This window comes from Falco peregrinus, chromosome Z, assembly GCF_023634155.1.
Source record: "Falco peregrinus isolate bFalPer1 chromosome Z, bFalPer1.pri, whole genome shotgun sequence".
Taxonomy (NCBI): Eukaryota; Metazoa; Chordata; class Aves; order Falconiformes; family Falconidae; genus Falco; species Falco peregrinus.
In genome coordinates, this window is record NC_073739.1 from 1,968,074 (window position 1) to 1,985,983 (window position 17,910).

The following is a 17,910-nucleotide window of genomic DNA, read 5'->3' on the forward strand; positions in this document are numbered from 1 at the left end:
AGCACAGCTGATGTATATTTTCAGAAGGCCGTTGAAGACAGAGGGTCTGCAGAAGAGGCACTGGTGCCTGCGACCCATGTATCTTTTGAGAATGACCCATCCCAGAACCAGCCTGCTGTATTCACAGTGTTGTATATGCACCTTGATGTCTTGGTCTGACAGTCCGGAAACAGAAGCACTGTAATTCTGTGGGCATTCAACAACTGTGTTCTGTCTTAGAGTTATTTGTTAGTATAAAAATGATTGAACCAGAAAGCTGGACATGCACAAACTGAATTAGGGCTGAAGAAAGGAAACTGCTTCCAAATATTTGACTTCTAAGCTTGCTATGTCTGCTTTCACATTTGTAGAATGGGGATAATACTAGTACTCTGAAGGTATTGTAAGACTTCAAAATACATGTAATTCCTTGTTTGGTTATCGTACTGAAGGAGAAATTTCAGAACTGTTTGGAAACAGCACCTTCAGCTTTCTTTAAGGTTAGTTGGGTACAGGTAAGAAGGGCTCTTTGGTGTGATTTCAGAGGCTGGAGAGACCGTCTGATTTTATTTCTCTTTTCCTTAGCAAACTGCTCACATCCTGATACTATTTCCCCAGAATGTGTAATCTTTGATTCACAAGGAAGCTGGAATGTGGCAACGGTAGGTGGCTGCTGTCAGAACAGATCTGAGCAGATGAAGGATCCCTCCTCTGGGTGCCAGTGCAGTGATGGAGTGGTGGATCCCACCCACGATTGGCTGGACCTGCTGCCCATCACAGTGCCAGGCAGAGTGCAGGCAGCTGGCTGCCCGCTGGACCAGAGGAGCAGATGTGCTGGGTGTGGAGGGACTGGCTGTCTTCTCAATGGAAAGAAACGCTGCCGTTAGATTATTACTGGTTTTTTTGTATGTGGGATTTACAGTGTCTGTGGAGCAAATGATTGCGACAGCGGATGGCAGGTCAGTAATCGAGTGTGTATCAACAAACTGGTGGAATTGAGTGCATCTTTTAAATGTTGTAATTGGTCATTTTTGCTGTGTGGAAGCAGATTTCATTGCAGTTTAAAATGTCAGGACGTGGTTTTAATTTTCTTTTTAGGTTTGGAAATGCTTGGGTCCAATATAGAAATGAATTATTTTGAAGTGTACAGTGCATTAAAAATGTAACTTTAAAACAATTTTATAAACAATACTAGAAATGGTATTAAAATAAGTATTTTCTGGGCATCTGTCATATTTAATTACATTTTAATGACTCTCAGACTGTCTTTCCCTGGTCTGTGTGGGAACAGATTTCTAAATAGGGTAATAGCAAGGGTGTGAAAACTGCTCCAAGAAGCATAGGTGTTAAAATATTCTACTTGTGTAGAATGGATATTTGAAGCATGAATTCAATATTGCTAAGAAGTATGAAACTTAGAAGATTACTGGACATTTGGATTTATCATTGTTCATAGTGCTATTTCATTCTCTAATGACATATAAATAGGAAGCCCAAATCACAGCAGGGGGAGGAGGGGACTTTCTAGAGCCAAGCATTACAAAAGTGAAAACAGCCTAAACTGTATTACTTGAATCATGCCCCAAAGTCACTAATAACAAACAGATCAAATATGCTGATGAAGGTCACAACTGGCAATAAAATCTGTGCATTTAAGGCAAGAAGGACATGTGGTGATTTGTTTAAGCTTGTATTAAGAGATCTGGTAGTCAGTTACCGATAAATACTACAATACGTTTTCATTTAAATAGCTTACTTGCTCTTCTCCTCTGCCAGTTTTTGGGTTTGCCAGTGTCTTCTTAGTAAAATTGCACTTTTTTGCAATCAGATCAAAATCTGAGAGAGAGCAAGCAGTGGAGCATTACAGGAACTTTAGTACAATAAATATTAACAAATGTATTTGTGATCCTGACGCCAATGAATTGAATGGATGTTTCGTCTTTGCATTCAGTGGACGTGGGATCATACCTGCACAGTGTTAATCTGCTAGAAGTTCTATGAGCTGGTTTGTTTTTTTTTTTATATATATATTAAAAAGGAAAGCTTGAGTATCTTGTTGTTCTGATCCAGTTCTTACTGAACTTCCACTGAAGTGCGAATCAAACCCCCGTACTCAATGCATTGTAAAATAATTGCATAAATCTGTCTCTGTGCCAAATCACATGTAAGGCTACCAAAACATAACACGGAAGACTTAAAATTTAAAAATATAAGAGTCATGGGCTTGTAGATGTATCTTAATGATAGAACTTAAAATTTAACATTTAAACATTTAAAATTTAGTAAGATTTTTTTGTTAGGGTGTTTCTTAGAAGGAACTAGCTTTTGCCCTGAATCTGGACTACCAGGCTTACACGTTTATAATTTTAATAACTTCTTTGAAATTACTTATGACCAATGTCCCTAGGACTACAACCAGTTCATTGCTACCAGGTGCTCAGCAAGCATTCATCCACCACCTTTAATCATAGCTTATATTTTTAGTGTGGTTGAAGGTACACATGTTATTTTCCAATTATTTCCAAATATTTGGAAATCCAGTGCTTCATAAATTAACTGAAACTAGTTCAGCAGCCAATGAGGGAGTCTGCAGCTGGGCAACATTAGTACTAGAGGGATAATTCTGAAGTAGTCGCCATACTGCAGTAGAGTACATTTTGCCATCTGATGCGCTTAGTCAGAGCAGCAATATGAAGAATAAAAGACAGTTTTACCTTTTTCTTTTTTCCCTTTAACCTGATGGAGTGGAAACTGTTTATGGGCTCCTCGCTCAGTCACTGTTGAGTGCCAGGCTTATTCATGCAGCTTGTTTGTGTGTACAAAAGACTGCTCATGTGAATGTCTTCAAACTGCAGTCTATATAAACTTTTCCAGACAAATAAGCCAGACTTGGTTATCTTATGTAGATGGATAATGTCATCTGATAAGAGGGAATTTACACTTCTTTATACTTATAATCTTATTTAATTGGGTCTTACATAGTGATCAGTCATCCCAGTGCTTTGTATTAGGGCTAATCCAATTTCATGTGAGTTCCTGACGTACTTGGTATGGTAAATTTGACATACAACTTACATGTCTGGGTGTATCTGAGCTGGTTATTTATGAATTGGTAAGGAAAAATACTAGTTATCAAAAGATATACTACATGTGCAAGTGAATTTGAAGTTTTAGGGTAGAGTGGCTGAAAAAAAAATAATTTAAAAGGCTAGTCTCTAATTAAGTGTGCTAAAATGATTTGTTGTCACTGAGTTGCAGGTCTAGCCACTGTTTGCTGATAGTCTTTCAGGCAGTGGAGAAGAAAGCTATAGTGCTAGCTAGTGTCCTCTTTCTGACATGTAATTAACATCTTTATAGACAAAAGGGAATATATATTTGTAATGTGGTGGTGTTGTCCCATTTTTCCTTTCAATGCTTTTGTTCTATGAAACATAGTCCAGCTGAGGGCAAAAGGGCTTCACTGCCAGGGACCACCTGTGAATTCCCCAGCTTGCCTCTTATCGGAAAGGTTGCTGATTTGACAGCAGGATGGCTACTGAAGGCCACCCATTCCTGTCACAGATCACACACCTTTGTGACACCTCTCAGGGTTATGGGTGTCAAAGGCAGCTGAAAGACCCAACGACATCAACATCAGCTTGTCCTTGCTCAGAAGCCAGGAGGCCAGCCTTCCTTTACACCACTGATAGAATTTGCCATCGTGATCTGGCTTTAGTGAGACAAAGCGAAGACTGCAAGCCTTGCCGTAACGGATTTCCCTCATCTTTCTCTCTTGGGGCTGTATACCTTCTGCAGGAGGAAAGGAAGCAACCAGCATTGCTAATAAACAGATAACGAACAGGAGTGCCTAGGTGGAGTTTATTCCCTTGCATGCCTCCACCTGCCTCCCGAGGGTACCTGCCGTGTGGCTAGTCATACTTGTTGTACTTGTGGTACTTAGCAGTTGTTCCCAGGTCACTCTCTCCACTGCATTCATCATGAAAGCATGACTATTTTATTAGCTGTGCACTCATTTATATTTGAGTATCTTCATCCTGAAAGCAGAAACTTGACATTTCTTCTGGAGCGGCATGGCTGCGCGTTGCTATGGCAGAGGAGTCAAACTGCATTGTCGTGAGCTCCCACCCTGTGCCGGCAGGCTCTGTGAAGGTCGGTTATAACTGTTCCCAGGGTGTAACCCTACAGGGGTGTTTGCAATGAGCTATGCCTCATATATTCATTGTACACTCTTCTCAAGACTTGATGTTGCCTATCAGTTAGCATTCCTTAAGGTGATGTAATTGACCATGATATTAGCCTTATCCCAGGTGGGAAACTAAGTGATGATTATTTTTTTTTAAACTGATAATCATGAAAAAAAAATAACCCTTTCTTTTCCCAGACCGGCATAAAAACCTTTCAAGTCCAGTGAGGAGATGAAATGTATTACACAGTTTTACATCAGTCTGGTGTCTTCTTAAGGTTTTAGTCTGCACACTACAGCATGGTGATTTCCAAGCTGGAGTAGTGGGCTGTAAGCTTTTAATTATGTATATAGGGAGGAGCTAAACATATAACTAAGTGTAAGTAAATAGATATATAGGTACAACTAAATATGACTAAAGTTAGTTCAACTAAATGATTTACATGAGTTTGCTTTTGGTGTGCCTTATTATTGTAGCTATTATCATGGAAAAATACCCCAAAATTGCCTTTTCTAGCCAATCTGTCATGCAGGAACACTAGAAAAGAAAAGTAAGGCTGCATCAAATCACAAAAATATTGTTCCTAATAGTTACACAATGTAAGAGAGAATTTTGTCTGAGCAAGAAAACAAGGTTTGGTCCATTTTAGCCATGTCTTTTGTTACCTATCTATCAAAAGTTGGTTTTTTCCATCCATCTCAAGGCTGCTTACTGTAGGTGCGAGACCTTTGAACAGCTCGGTGACCTCAGCCCAGCACAAACCTTGGCACCCAAACCCCCAAAACCCACTTGCTGCTGTCCTAAACCTTGGCCAGTGTGAGAAAGTGGGACCCAGCCTGCAAGTGTACAGCCTCTTTGAAGTCACTGGGATTTAACAGCTGCAGCTGAGGAGAAAATCAGTCTCACTATATGTGAATAAAACTACCAGATTGATTTTAAACAGTGTCATCTACATTAAACTTTTTTGAACCTAAGATTGTCTTAAGGTTCTTTCAGCTCGGATCACAGTCACTGCTGCGGTGCTGCAGACCCTAACTGTCTTTCTGGTTGCTGAAGGGACTGAGCAGCTTTCCTGATGGTCTGGAGCAAAGTTGCTCATCAGACCTGGTGTCTGGTGGCAAAGTGACAAGCTGGTATATGGACTCTGCTTCACTTTTGTCTGTTTTGCCTTCTGGGTTTGAGGCATTTGCAAGGGGACAGGAGAGATTATTTGTGGCAGCCGAGAGTATGCCTGCAAAAGGACATTCTCACTGATCAGAAGAGCCTGCTGCTGTCCTAAACCTTGAGCATAAACAAGACATTGCACATGAAATCTGGGCTTTGCTGAAGCGATAACATTGCCATGGGTTTCAGGCAAGCTGCATTCAGTGTGATCAAACTCCCTGACTGCCAGATCCACAAGGGCATGGCAGCAAGCAGGGCAGGCTGTAAACCATCCCTCGATTCTTCTTTGATGGCGTTACATTGTTTAGACTCATATTTATCTGCCATTAAGGATACTGTGATGGAAAGTAGGTTGGGATCACTCTTGCAGTACATGCTAGTGGGTAACACAGATCCCCCTACCCAGGGCGTCCACTGGAGAGTGGGTTCACCCAACAGCTGTAGAGCTCCCCAGTGAGGTCAAGGCTTGACTCCGCAATTGAAATGCCAAATACCAAATCTACACACAAACAGTGAAAACTGCTTTTATTCCTAGTCCTTACATGCTGTTCTTTGTGTAATCTTTTCAAGTATTTTGCTTCTGTGATGGGTGGGAAAGGCAGAAAGAAACAAGGCAAGAGAAGAAAATGGAAGTGTATTTCCACGTGAAGTGGCGGTGAGGGAGGTCTGGCCCCACCATCATTTAAGGCCTGGAAGGCAGTGCGCGGGCAGAAGTAGGGCAGGCTGTGCAGTGTCTCTGTGGAACGATACTCAGCTCTGAGTGCGGGAGTGCTGGCGTGTTCACTCGCTAGGGAACACTGGTGGCAGACTTTAAGATGTGGGTATGTGTCATCAGGTGAATCCACTGTAGGGGGCTGCAGGTCCCAAAGAAGCTGCTGTGGTGTGGAGGGGGCAGAAAGGAGTTCCTGTGACTCAAGGAGTGGAGTCTGGTCCTAAGGGAGAGACTGGTTTCTTGGACTTTGGTCATGTAGGTCTTTTGGGGATGTTTGTGAATCTACTGGCTTGATTCTCTGGTTCAGGAAAGCAGATCATACTTAAAACACCTGAAGACTTATCCCTAAATTATACCAAAGAAGAAAATCAAAGGCTGAAAATATCACGAGCCTGGATGTTGTCACCTGAGATGTGCTTTGCTTGCACCCTACCTTGCAGCTGACTTCCATGGGGTTTGGGATTGCTTGGAATCACTGAGGAGCTCTCTTTAGGTGGCTATAAATCTGGGCATAATGCGTGCTAGCCCAGTGCATTTGGCCTGTCCTGGAGAAATTCAGCATGTTGCTTCTGATTATTTCTGGGCGCTGAGGATGGTGCAGTGCTATCCTTGTCTTCCCCTGCTTGTGCGCTGGAACTGGTTCAGTCTGTAATCCAAAACTGTTGTCCCATGGAAAGGGACAAGAGGGGTAATGAAGCCTTTAGTAAATATGGTAAGGATATGGGAATGCCTGGCAGGGCTGATCCACCTGAGGGATCTCTGAAAATGTATGCATTGTTGCCCTGGGTACACTAGCTTTGGGATTAATTTGCCCTGTTCCTGTGACATTAACTAGCCAAGGATATGAGTTACGTTTTGAATGTTTTATTGAATGAATAGGAACAGGAGCTCTCCCCAGTCAACTTGCTGCAGACTTTAAATCCAGATGCTGTACAGTAAATATTTTTCTCCTCTCTTCTAGTTCACATGCATTCTCAGATCAAGATTCTCTGCAAAGAAATGGTAAGGCTTTCTGTGAGCTGAATGCCTGAATACCGGTTCTCTTAGAGCAGCCATAAAAGATCTTCATTCCCAGATGTTGCTTCTGCTGGCATTAGCGACTTCTGTTAAATGTTTTGTTAAAGCATATCTCTCTTTAAAAGACACCATTTAAAGGGCTTGTCTGGTTAAAATAATGATTTACCAACTGACTGAGATGCAGTGAGAATGTGGAAGAAAGAAGTGTTTTGCCTTTTTTGTGTTTTTGTTGTGGTTTTTTTTTTTTTTTTTTAAACTAAATGAAAACAGAGTTGTATGTTTGAAGGATGGAGCTGTGAGAGTGTCCGTGAAATGATCTGTGAAAACTCACTCTCCTGGCAAGCAGTCAGACAGTCAGGTTATTTGTCACAGCTTCCCATTGCTCACCAATGCAGAGAAAGAAATTCCCACCCATAGTTAACATGTTTTCGCCATGCACTTGTACACACACCCTTTGACAATAGAGTTTGCTGTATGAAGAAAGAAGAAGCTTTTGTTAAGTGTGTTTGGGATGAATAAAGGCTGAATCTTGTAATTTTGGGGCATTAGGAGTTCTTCCCAGTAAGAGTGGCAAGATGTTCAATGGAAAGAAGCGGAACCTTGTTGTATGAGTAAGGTAAAGTAAACCAGAAAATACATGTATTGAAAGCAGTATTTGCACCAAGCCAAATTACTTTCCAAAAAAAATATCAGGTATTCTGAAATACAAATTTTATGCAGGGTTAGTTGTTGTTTGCATAGGAACGTGCAAGAGCATGCTTTTATAAATGATTGGATGTTTTCTTTGTAGGCTAACAACACACTTTCTTCTGCAGGTCGACGTTATGATGGTGGTGTGAAGCCAAAATTTAATGTAAATCAAGTAGCAATTACGCAGGTAATGTTTGAAGGACTGGTTCTGTAAAGATTTTTCATAGCACATCTAGATCTCTTCATTTACATTATTGAATTAAATAATACATTGTTTACAAGAAATAGCCAACAAAACTGTCTAAATCATTGTGGTATGATACTGATCCACTACGTGCTGTACAAGATACCTTCTGCTTTTCTGAGAAGTGAGGTGAGGCTTCAGTTGCCATCGCTGGTGCTGACAGGCAGTGAGTTGGGGCACAGGGTCTTACTGAAAGAACCAAATCCTATCATCCGTATTCTGTACAGTGTAATTTGACTGCTGCGGCCAGTATTTTGCTTGTATCAAAGAATAGCCGAAGCAAAACTGCAAGACTGGTTAAATTTAGTGGGAGTTTTCCTGAGGTCAGTCATTAGGTCTTGTAAAAAAGTGAGCATAAAAGGCTTCTGTACCAAAACCCCTGCAAATGATGCAATCTAATGTAAATTATCTGTTGATTAAATATCTCTCATCTGTGCTTCTGGGAAGACAGCCTTAGAATTTATGCAGATGACAGTCATACTCAGTGTTTCTTGCTGGCTGTTGCATCACGTTTTCTGACCACGTTCTTACCTTACTTTCAGCTTGTTGCTGTGAGTACTTTAATCCTAAAGCAGTCTTGGGCCATACGTAAGGTCAAGTATCAAAAGGGGTGTTTCAGGGTCTGAGCTGGGAGACGTGATTTGCTAATCTGAAGAGCAAAAAAAAAAAAAAAAAAATATCTCTCTTTAAGCCAAGACAAAGCTTTGGAGCTTAACTGCATCCCTTCTGGAACCTGGTAAGATGCTGTTTGTGACTGGGACTCACTTCTCTTGTTTGTACAGGATTTGAGCTTGCTTAATCATATGACATCTAAAACAGCCATGCAGACATTGTGTACATTATCATAGTCATACTTGTAGATGGAAAAGAGCTGGTGTCTGGAAATTTTAGTCTGAAACATGGAAATGACAGCTAAATTTTGAGGTCCTTTCTGAGCTCTGACTCACTGTCTCAAATTATTTTGCCCAACTGCCCAATTGCCCTCCTTTTGCTATGAAATTTAGCTTAGAAGGGATAGCATTTTTCTGATGTCTACAGATGACATGAAGCTGCAGTCCCCAGGTTTTCATCTTGCCAATGACTCATTTTGTAAAGGCAGGGGTCCATACTTGAGCCATCCTGTTCCGCAGCAAGCATTTTTCTGCTTTTAAAGCCATCAGGAGCCAAACTGTCTGCAGGTAGATGTAGACTTGGACATTTTTTTCACCTGGACAGCTACCTAGTGTGCTTTCAGCATGGTGGGCTGTGTCCTTGGCCCAGGCTGAGCCCTCTTTAGTGTGTTGAAGTAATTTGTGCAAGTGTCCTAGATAGTCTTCTGCTGTGATCAGCACCTTGTGATTCTGACTTTGCTTTAATGTTTTGTTGGCAGCTCTGCAGTGTGCTGGGGTGAGACCGGGAGCATGCTAAGAATGCAGTTTGACCCAGTGCTACAACCCTAGTAGAATAAATATAACTTATATTGGCACTCTGGCCAGCTGTGCTGGAGCTAGAGGTCTGTGTGGTGCCATTCCCGTGATGGGAAGGGGTTAGTCAGAGATTTCTCTGCTTCAGAAATCTTCAGAAATCTGATTCAGAATCAGAAGTACTGAAATCAGTCTGGATTTCGGTACTGCTGTGGCTGAGAACTGGCTCCACAGATGCTCTCAAAGTGCTGGCCTAATTTATTCTGGTAGGATGGAGAGTCACTCCTGAAATACACATCTTCTGATGCCGTTTTTTTGTGTGGTCCATCAGGTTGTCAGCTACAACTTGAGCAGGAAAGGACAGTGGGAAAGAGCATCCTGGAGGCCATTCACCCACAGCCACTACAGCCCTCTCAATGTTACAGTGAATGGCATCCCCTGCATTCTCTTCTGGGCCAAGAGGATCATGATTAAGTTTGAAAACCACACACAGCTGGATTTGACGGAGAAGACGTTTGGTGTCCATGCAACAGTGGATGTTGGAGATTCAAACTGCAGCGAAGACAGTGCAATGTAAGGTGGCATTCTACTCTGCCAATGGACAGATAACAAGTCTAGTAAATACATACTGAAGGAAACCAGACCTTGTGTATCATCATGTGGTGTAGAGCTCCAGGGGCAGGCTCCTTCCTAGAATGTCCTGGCATTGCAGGCAGCAGGGCAGCATGGGTTATATGCTTTCACACCAGTCTTTCACAGGGCACGTAGATATACCTAGCTGTCTTCATCTCTTGCAGTGGCGCAGTTAATCCCTGTGGCCAGCCAGTTTTGCTCTTGGTGCCTATGAGGCTGAAGCTGTCGATCTCTTTAGTCTCCAGCTGTTTTACGTAGCTGCTGGGGAGACTGGATAGAGGATCTTACACTGAGTATGGAGTCTTAGGGGCTGGCTGTGCATGGCTACTTATCCCTTCATAGGATGTGTGGCAGCAGTAACATAAACCATTGCTACAAGATGCTGATGTGTGTTTAGGAGCAGTTTGGTAGCCCCAAGTACCAGGATGCGATAAGTGAGTTACAGAAGCCAGAGAGTGAATTCACTGTAGGTTTGCATGTGATCTGAAGAGTCTCCAAAACCCTGATCTCTACGTCCCAGTCTGCCGTGAATTTCTTCAGCATGAACAGTATTTAGCAGGTTTGCTTTTGCTAAACCTGAGTGAGAGCTATGTATTAACCTAACTGAACCCAAAGGCCTCCAGTCCCATGGCTATACTAGAAAGGCATGTAGATTTTTTTTAATTTCCTTTGTCATGTACCTGACTAATTCTCTCCCTCCATGTGGTATGCTGACTGGCTTCATGTTTAATACCAGGTCATTGATTCCATTCTGGTAGGCAAGAGTCTAGAAGTTAGGAAGTGGATACTTAACTGGGCATGTGCTGAATGTGAGCATTGAGTGATAAATGGTGTTTGAATCTGTAATGACACAAACCAATAAAAATAACATGACCAAACCCTGCAGTTTCATGTAGCTCCTATACAACATTTCACCTGTACATCTAAAGACATTTTCACAGAAAGTAGGTGTTACTTCTTTCTGATTATACACCTGTGAAGAATAACCCAAGGTGCACAGAAATTCTAGTGAGGTTACAAGAAAACTAAAAGTGTAATTGGAAAAGAAGCCAGATTTTCTGCCTGTGGTACCATAGTGTTCATCAAGGTAGTCTGAATTTTACATCATCAACACGTGAACTAATCTGGCACTATGTTTTGACAGGCAGAGGTAGAGAACGGAATAATATTATTTTAAAAATAAAAAGTAATAACTTAACCAGGATTCATTCTTCTCTTCTGGTCTGCAATTCAAAAATAGTTTAGTCTTATTAGTAACGAGTGTAACCTCACAGAAAATATACTGATGCAAAAGTAAGGATTTCAAAGCAAGAAGTATAGTTTTATAGTTGTTCATAAGGCTTGAAAAATCAGGAGTGCAGTGGCAGAGCTCCTGTTTAGAGACTTAGATTTCAGCAGGCTACTCTGTCTACTTACCTGTCACAGGTACCTCGTACTCTGGTTACAGTAGTGGATGCTTCAGTCTGTAAATACTGAGTTCTAAGAGATTAAGAATTGTCCTAGTTCTGGCTGGAACGGAGGTATTTCTCTTGTGTTTTGTGTCTGTGACTAAAACTATTCATAACACACCAGTGTTTTGGCTCTTGCTGAGCCAGTGTCCAGGCTTTCTCTGCTTGTTGTGCTGCCCCACCAGTGAGTAGGCTGAGGTTGGCAAGAGGCTGGGAATGGACAATGCCTGGACAGCTGTCCCATGTTGACCAGAGTTATATTCCCTACCATATAACTATCATGCTCAGCAATAAAAACTGGGGTAGAGGGAGCAGGGGATAGCGGTTGTGTTTTCTAGGGTAGCCATTGCTCAGAGATTCGCTGGGCATCAGTCTGCTTGTGGGAGACAGTCAGCGATTGCCTTTGCAAAACTGTGGTCATTTCCCCCCCTGTTTCCTTCACTTACTAAACTCTTATCTTGACCCATGAATTCCCTCCTTTGCTCTTCCTTTTATTCCCCCTGTCCTGCTGTGGAGTGGGGTGCAAGCAGAGCGAGTGAGTGTCTGCATGGGTCTTAGCTGCTGGCTGGAGTCAGTCCACCACAGGGATGCATATTCTGCTTGATGCATTATGTTGAAAGATATTTGGGGATTTATAGAATACATTATTCATTAAAAAAGGAAGAGTCAGGAACCAGAACTACTCTACAGCATACCCTTGACATGCCTTTTCTCAGTGTTTCACCAAGTTTAATTTCAAGCTCTGTACTGTCCAGAGCCATCTTACCTGCCATGTCTTTTGATCTTTCTCTTTGTTTCTCTCATAGTTTTCTGATTAGCCTTGAGCTAGGGGTGTGCTGCTAAAGGCAGGCAGGACCTTGTTGCTTAGTTTGAAGCTGAGGCTGGCATGTTTTTCTAGTCAAGAGACATACTGTGACTACTGAGCATTTTGTCCTCTTTTCTGTGGAGAGAGAGAGGAAAATGCTACCCATCCCCAATGGTTTTGCTTTCTTGCACGTTCTATACTTTGCTTATTTGGGGTACATTAAGAAATACTACTCCCACTGACTCCTGCCCTTTGAATGTGCTCCAGAATCCTAATCAAGAAAGGGCTTCCTTATTCTGAGCTCTCTCTAGGAGGGGTTTGTCAGGACATTTGACAGTTTGCACGAACAGATCTGTGGCATCTCTGCTAGATTCCATTTATCAAGTGATTAAAAACTGTATGTTTCAAGTATCCATTCATTCGTTGCCACTGATGACATCAAAGTACTGGTTGAGGTCCCTATATGTAGAAATCATGCTCTATGGTTAGGAAAATAGATAATCTGGGCTCATGAGTCAAGATTAGACTCAGGTGTAATTATCAAATAAGAGTCTTGAGTAGATTTTTAGTCAACCTGCATTTGACTGTAGCAGAGAAGAAAAGGAAACACTGTCTTGAACGTTACCTGTAGTCTCATGTTTAAGGGCTGACCTAAGTTATACCAGTTGATGGCTGAGTGCTCACAGGATGTATTGCTCTGTTTTTCTCACCCCAGAAAAGTCCTTTAAGCTTCTCCCTTCTTCAGCTTTCTTTGACTCTGTTGTGGCTTTATGCCAGCTTTCAGGGTGGTTTACACTGCCTGATCAACGCAAAGTAGCTGGAGTCAGGAAAAAATATTTGACACCGAGCACATATGCATTTGCTATACAAATATAATAATCCAACCGGCAGGTTTTTTTATGCACCAACTTCTGGATCAGGCCACTGAGTTGAATGCCATATTTGCCTGTGTCCAGTCCTCAGCTGTCTGTGATATCCCTTTGTAGCAAAGCAAGGGGTAGTCTAGATTCAATGTCCTGGTTTATTGTACCAGTGTTAGTCAAGGTCAAGAAGTCCAGATCTTCTCTGAAATCATAGGGCTAGCTGTTTTTTTAAAAAAATATTCTTCAGCTTCAAGTTTGGAAGTCTTTCCAATGCTGCATGTTTTCACTATGTTTTATCTCTACTTAGTCTGAAAAGGTTATGTCAACAACGAGAATCTATTATGCAGGTTTTAAGAGGCAAAACATTACTGTTAAGCCAAAAAAACATGCCATTTAATCATGCAGTGCTACAATGCATTAATTCCAGAGATGGTAGAAGTGTGGTATTTAAAAAGACAGGAATAATGTGGCTGTTTACACTTTCTAATGACATAGAGGTGATGCATGACAGAATTGTCATGGCATGAGAAAAACACCAATCAAATGGACCTAATTGTCAGCTGACGTTGAAAGAAGTGAAACTGAATTGTGTGGAAAGTTAAACACGCAGTTCTGTTCTTTCTGGACGGTCTAGGCCTCACTCAAATTAACAGGTGAACTACTGGATTTCACTGGAGGAAGTTTTAATCCTTTCAGTTTTTTTCTCACTGACTTCGAAGGTATACTGAGCAAAAGGTTTCATGTATAACTGTGCTTGATCTTTTGTGATGCTTTTTTCTCTTAAGATTTGTGAAGTTTTTTATCTAGCCTGATGTTACTTGGTTTTTGGCCTAGGCTTTCTCTGAAGTTTGGTGACATTGGCAATCTAAAGGGACTTGTTATTAGGTAAGTTTATATGATAATGTAAATATTTGATAATCACATGTTAATATGCATTGTTATGCAGTTGCTTGTGGAATTTGTTTTAGGAGAATTTGTCTAAACAGAAATAATGTGATAAAAGCTGTTGATTATATAATAGGCACACCTGCATTTAATAGGTTTAACATTTGCCTGCCTTGTTTTATTAAGGCATTTCTTCTATGTTGACTTTTCTGTTAATGAGAAAAGTTTGGGTCATCTCTTTTAAATAGATTCATCCCGTGTCTGAAATTTTTGCTAAACTTTGCTAATTAGCTACATCTTTGTCTGGAAATTTTGCCACAAGAACTGATAGTGTGGGCTGCTCAGGCATCAGACTATGACCTACTTTATGTTTGTTTCTTGTCAACAGAACAAAACAACATTTCTTGAAAAATAATTTTCTGTATCTTTTATGGAAGTGCAATACCAATGTTGCATACAGATTTTTCGAAGTCATTTAGTAAAAACCCCTCAGTGTGTGGGATGGCAGCAAACTCCTTCAGCTGCAGCAGTGAAGAACCTCAGATCACTTTCCAGACTCAGTAGAAGTGGCTAGAGCTCCCACTGGTATAAATGGGTGAAACTCTGGTAATACCAGTGTGTCTTCTAAGATTGTTCAACATTTGAATTTAATAGTTGTAACTCTTAGGTAGACTTACTCACCTTTCTTCCCATACGTATTTTCAGATTCTTGTTAACAGCCAGCTATTACCAGCTGTCTGTTCAGAACTGGTTTAGTTTACACAGACTGCAGCTTCTTTACAACCACTCCATACAGGCAACGTTCAATGCAACCAGAATATATGCACCAGCAAGTTACTCCTACCACTGTGAACACGTGAGCAGCTTGCAGAGATACGATGCACTTCTTGTACCCAGCTCTGCAAATGATCTTTCAAAGCTTTGGGAAGTCACTTTTATTGATTTCCAGGTAATGTGATGGAATTAAGCCAAATGGATTCCATAGGTAGACTGATGGGAAATTTTGCACTTCACTGCCAAGAAAGTATATGACCTTCCATGTACAGTTTACAGGATGTCCATGGAAACTTGAAATAGAAATGAAGACTTAAATTATTATGCTCACCTTCCTGTCCAAGGAAATGAAGGGCTATATACATTTTCTGTAGTCTCTTGTGTGGGTTTCCCATTAGTGTGCGGAATGAATTTAAATGTTAGTGTTAACATCTCTCTGAGCTGGGCTCTTCAACCTGGCATCAACAACATCAGTCACCAAGTATGGGATTCATCTCACTTAACTTTTGATGCCTAGTAATTTTAACCTTGTGCCCTGATTATAGTCACCCCAGCCTGCCTCTAAAGCCAGTGGATAATTCCTGTGACTCAAGTCCTTATTTTAGGATGAGATTAATCATCTTCTGAAAGTGCCTATTTTTCTGCATTTGACAATAAGGGAGCCTAAGATGACTGGATGAGGATGTCTTGGTTTTAGATACCTAAGTCATAGGGCCTGAAGAGCTGAAAAGGGGGATTGAGGAGGAGAGCTGATCCCCTTTTCTCACCACGTGATAGATGCCCACAGGCTGCTTTAGTGGAGCGGACAGTCAATTCCCCGAATGCTAGTGTGGTAAACCATGTTAGAATCAAAGGCACAAGTAAAACTTACTGGTAGTTTGGTAGTTTTGGCCATAGCTGAATGCAACTTCATGTAGTTTAGCCATATACCGTGCACATGGATCAGGTGAGAAAAACTGAATATTAGCATAGGCAATTGAGTGTATTTCTTTGTTTGTCATGTTGAAGTTTATGCATTGTGAAACAGAGGCTGTCAACAAACAGTACTGGAAATGTACTGTTAACCTGAAAGGTACCACGATTACGATTAAGTGTTACTGGGGTCTGATGAGTAGTCATAGAAGATTTTGTTTGAAACACAACTGCAAATCCCTTGGGCAGCAGAGTGAAGTGGATTAGAATAACTGGTGGTCTCTAGAAGACTGACATGGGTAAACTCTGAGCATTAACTCCAGCTAGCACTGATAGGTACAATTTTGCAGTATGCAGGTATTAAATGAAAAATTCTGCCTGCCACCAGGAGCAAATTCATGAAGCTGTATGTAACTGAGACACAAATACTTTATTTAATACAAGCCCTTTTGTTCTCTTTGTAGATTCAAGGTTTTAACATTCAAGAAGGACATTTTGCCTATGCAAAAGACTGTGCATCCATTTTCTCTCCAGCGATACTTATGGGACTGGTTATGTCACTGATTCTGCTGTTGGTTCTTGCCTACGCTCTTCATATGTTGATCCACCTGAAATCTCTTGACAGGCACTATGAATGCAAAGCTTCGCCTGCCTATTTTACGCAGATGAAAGACAATGACATGGGAGATGAGAAAGAGCCACTGAGAAGCAGTGGAAACGAGTCCTATGAACTTAGAAACCAACAGTTCAGTAAAATCTATATTTAGCAGTATGCATCTGTCTCAGTGAAACAAGTGGTATTTTCTTCCTCTGGCACTGTTGTATGTAGGTTGTGCAGGATTTTCACCAACTGATGAAAGGAAAAGTAGGTAACAGACTGTTTAACCAGTTACTGTCTGTTATTTACTGATAACCTCAAAGATGACTTGGGAAACAAGATGAGAGGAAAAAAAATGCCATTGTAAGAGATTTCATGTTGTGGGAGTTTATTCCTGTAGTACAAAACCAAGATGCATGTATTTTCATCCAGTTTATCAAGTCTTGAAGAGAGAATCAGTAATGGACACTTTGAAATTAAATACAGATAGAAAAAGTTGTAAAATAAAATATCTCTTTGCTTATTCTTTCAGAAGGCAAGTTTTTCCCTGCTTTTGTATTTACTTCATCCGCCCTGCGCTGTCTCCTGACAAAATAGCATCCATTCCTTTCTCAGTGTGTGTCTTCCTTTTATTTTCCAAATTACATCCACTCCTCTTTGTCTTCATAAACTCCTTTTCTTCCTTTGGAGACTTCAGAACCGTATAAGCTGGTATTATCCACTACACTGATGAAATAGTGATGGCTCCAGCACAGCAGCATCTTGGTTCTTTTCTCTGTCTAAGCTGGAGGCTTACTGTAAGGATCTAGTGGGAGAACGGTAGACATCTGGTCAAAGGCTTACCCTTAGCTCCCCGGATCAACTCCACGCCAGAAGATGGATTATGAGCATTATACCCTGTAATTCTAGGTTAATTTCTTTTCTATCAAATCCCATCAGTCTCCTTTGGGAATTTTACCTGAATGGAGATAGCCAGTGCTATAACTGAAAATATAAACAAAGTGGTGGAGGTTCCCTAGCAGTGAAGAGGATACCGTGATACAGTTTTCTCTCCTCCTCCTGAGTGTTTAATATATGGTCTTCCCACTCATCCTTTCTTCTGTTAGAGTCAGGATTTGGCAACTCCAAATTAGCCTGTAATTTGGCCCTGACTTCTAGCAAGGAAGAATGCAGCAATGTACTAATTGTACTGCTTTTAGGTCACAAGTAATACAAAACCTAGCATGTTAGAAAATGTTCTGCAAAACCAGATTCAGTAAACAAATGCCCTTTTTATTTTAGATAATAGATCTAATTAGTTGGTTTTGGTCTTTGTAAACTATACTGCAGTGATCTCTAAACACCTTGAGAGACATCCAAGAGTCTCCTGTTTATTAGCACAGATGACACACAGACTAGATGTGGAGTCCAAAGCAGTTAGCTGATTTAGGAAGGCACTTCAGAGGAAAAGAAAAAAAATCTTTGAAGTATAACCAGACATGAGACAAGCTTCTGGGGACTTGGCAAGGCTGTCTGTGGGCAGTTACTGCCAAGCCTCAGCTGTTTTATAAAGGCAGCAAACAAAACCATGAATCTCTGAGAACCTGAATGAGGTTAAAA

General features: G+C 41.1%; 1 protein-coding gene across 2 annotated transcripts; it reads left to right on the forward strand.

Annotated features, from left to right (window-relative positions):
* The first annotated feature begins 82 nt into the window (after positions 1 to 82).
* On the forward strand, positions 83 to 16,850 carry LOC101914005 (V-type proton ATPase subunit S1-like protein). 2 transcript variants are annotated; one of them, XM_027784863.2, is made up of 8 exons: positions 83 to 479; positions 565 to 641; positions 7,001 to 7,041; positions 7,872 to 7,933; positions 9,725 to 9,966; positions 13,977 to 14,027; positions 14,733 to 14,976; positions 16,178 to 16,850. In XM_027784863.2, exons 2-8 carry the CDS (start codon positions 631 to 633, stop codon positions 16,478 to 16,480), a joined length of 954 nt encoding a protein of 317 aa, XP_027640664.1. In that variant the 5' UTR covers positions 83 to 479; positions 565 to 630; the 3' UTR covers positions 16,481 to 16,850. The 2 variants fall into 2 exon arrangements, with proteins under 2 accessions (XP_027640664.1, XP_013153625.2); XM_013298171.3 differs by lacking the exons at positions 83 to 479; positions 565 to 641 and adding an exon at positions 654 to 938.
* Positions 16,851 to 17,910: the final 1,060 nt, after the last annotated feature.

Bases quoted from the DNA above. Each gene is read 5' to 3' on its own strand.
- LOC101914005 (XM_013298171.3), top strand. From the start codon at position 709: ATGGAGTGGTGGATCCCACCCACGATTGGCTGGACCTGCTGCCCATCA. The intron at 7,934-9,724 runs GTAATGTTTGAA...GTGGTCCATCAG, and splicing joins ATCAAGTAGCAATTACGCAG to GTTGTCAGCTACAACTTGAG. The intron at 14,977-16,177 runs GTAATGTGATGG...TTCTCTTTGTAG, and splicing joins TCACTTTTATTGATTTCCAG to ATTCAAGGTTTTAACATTCA.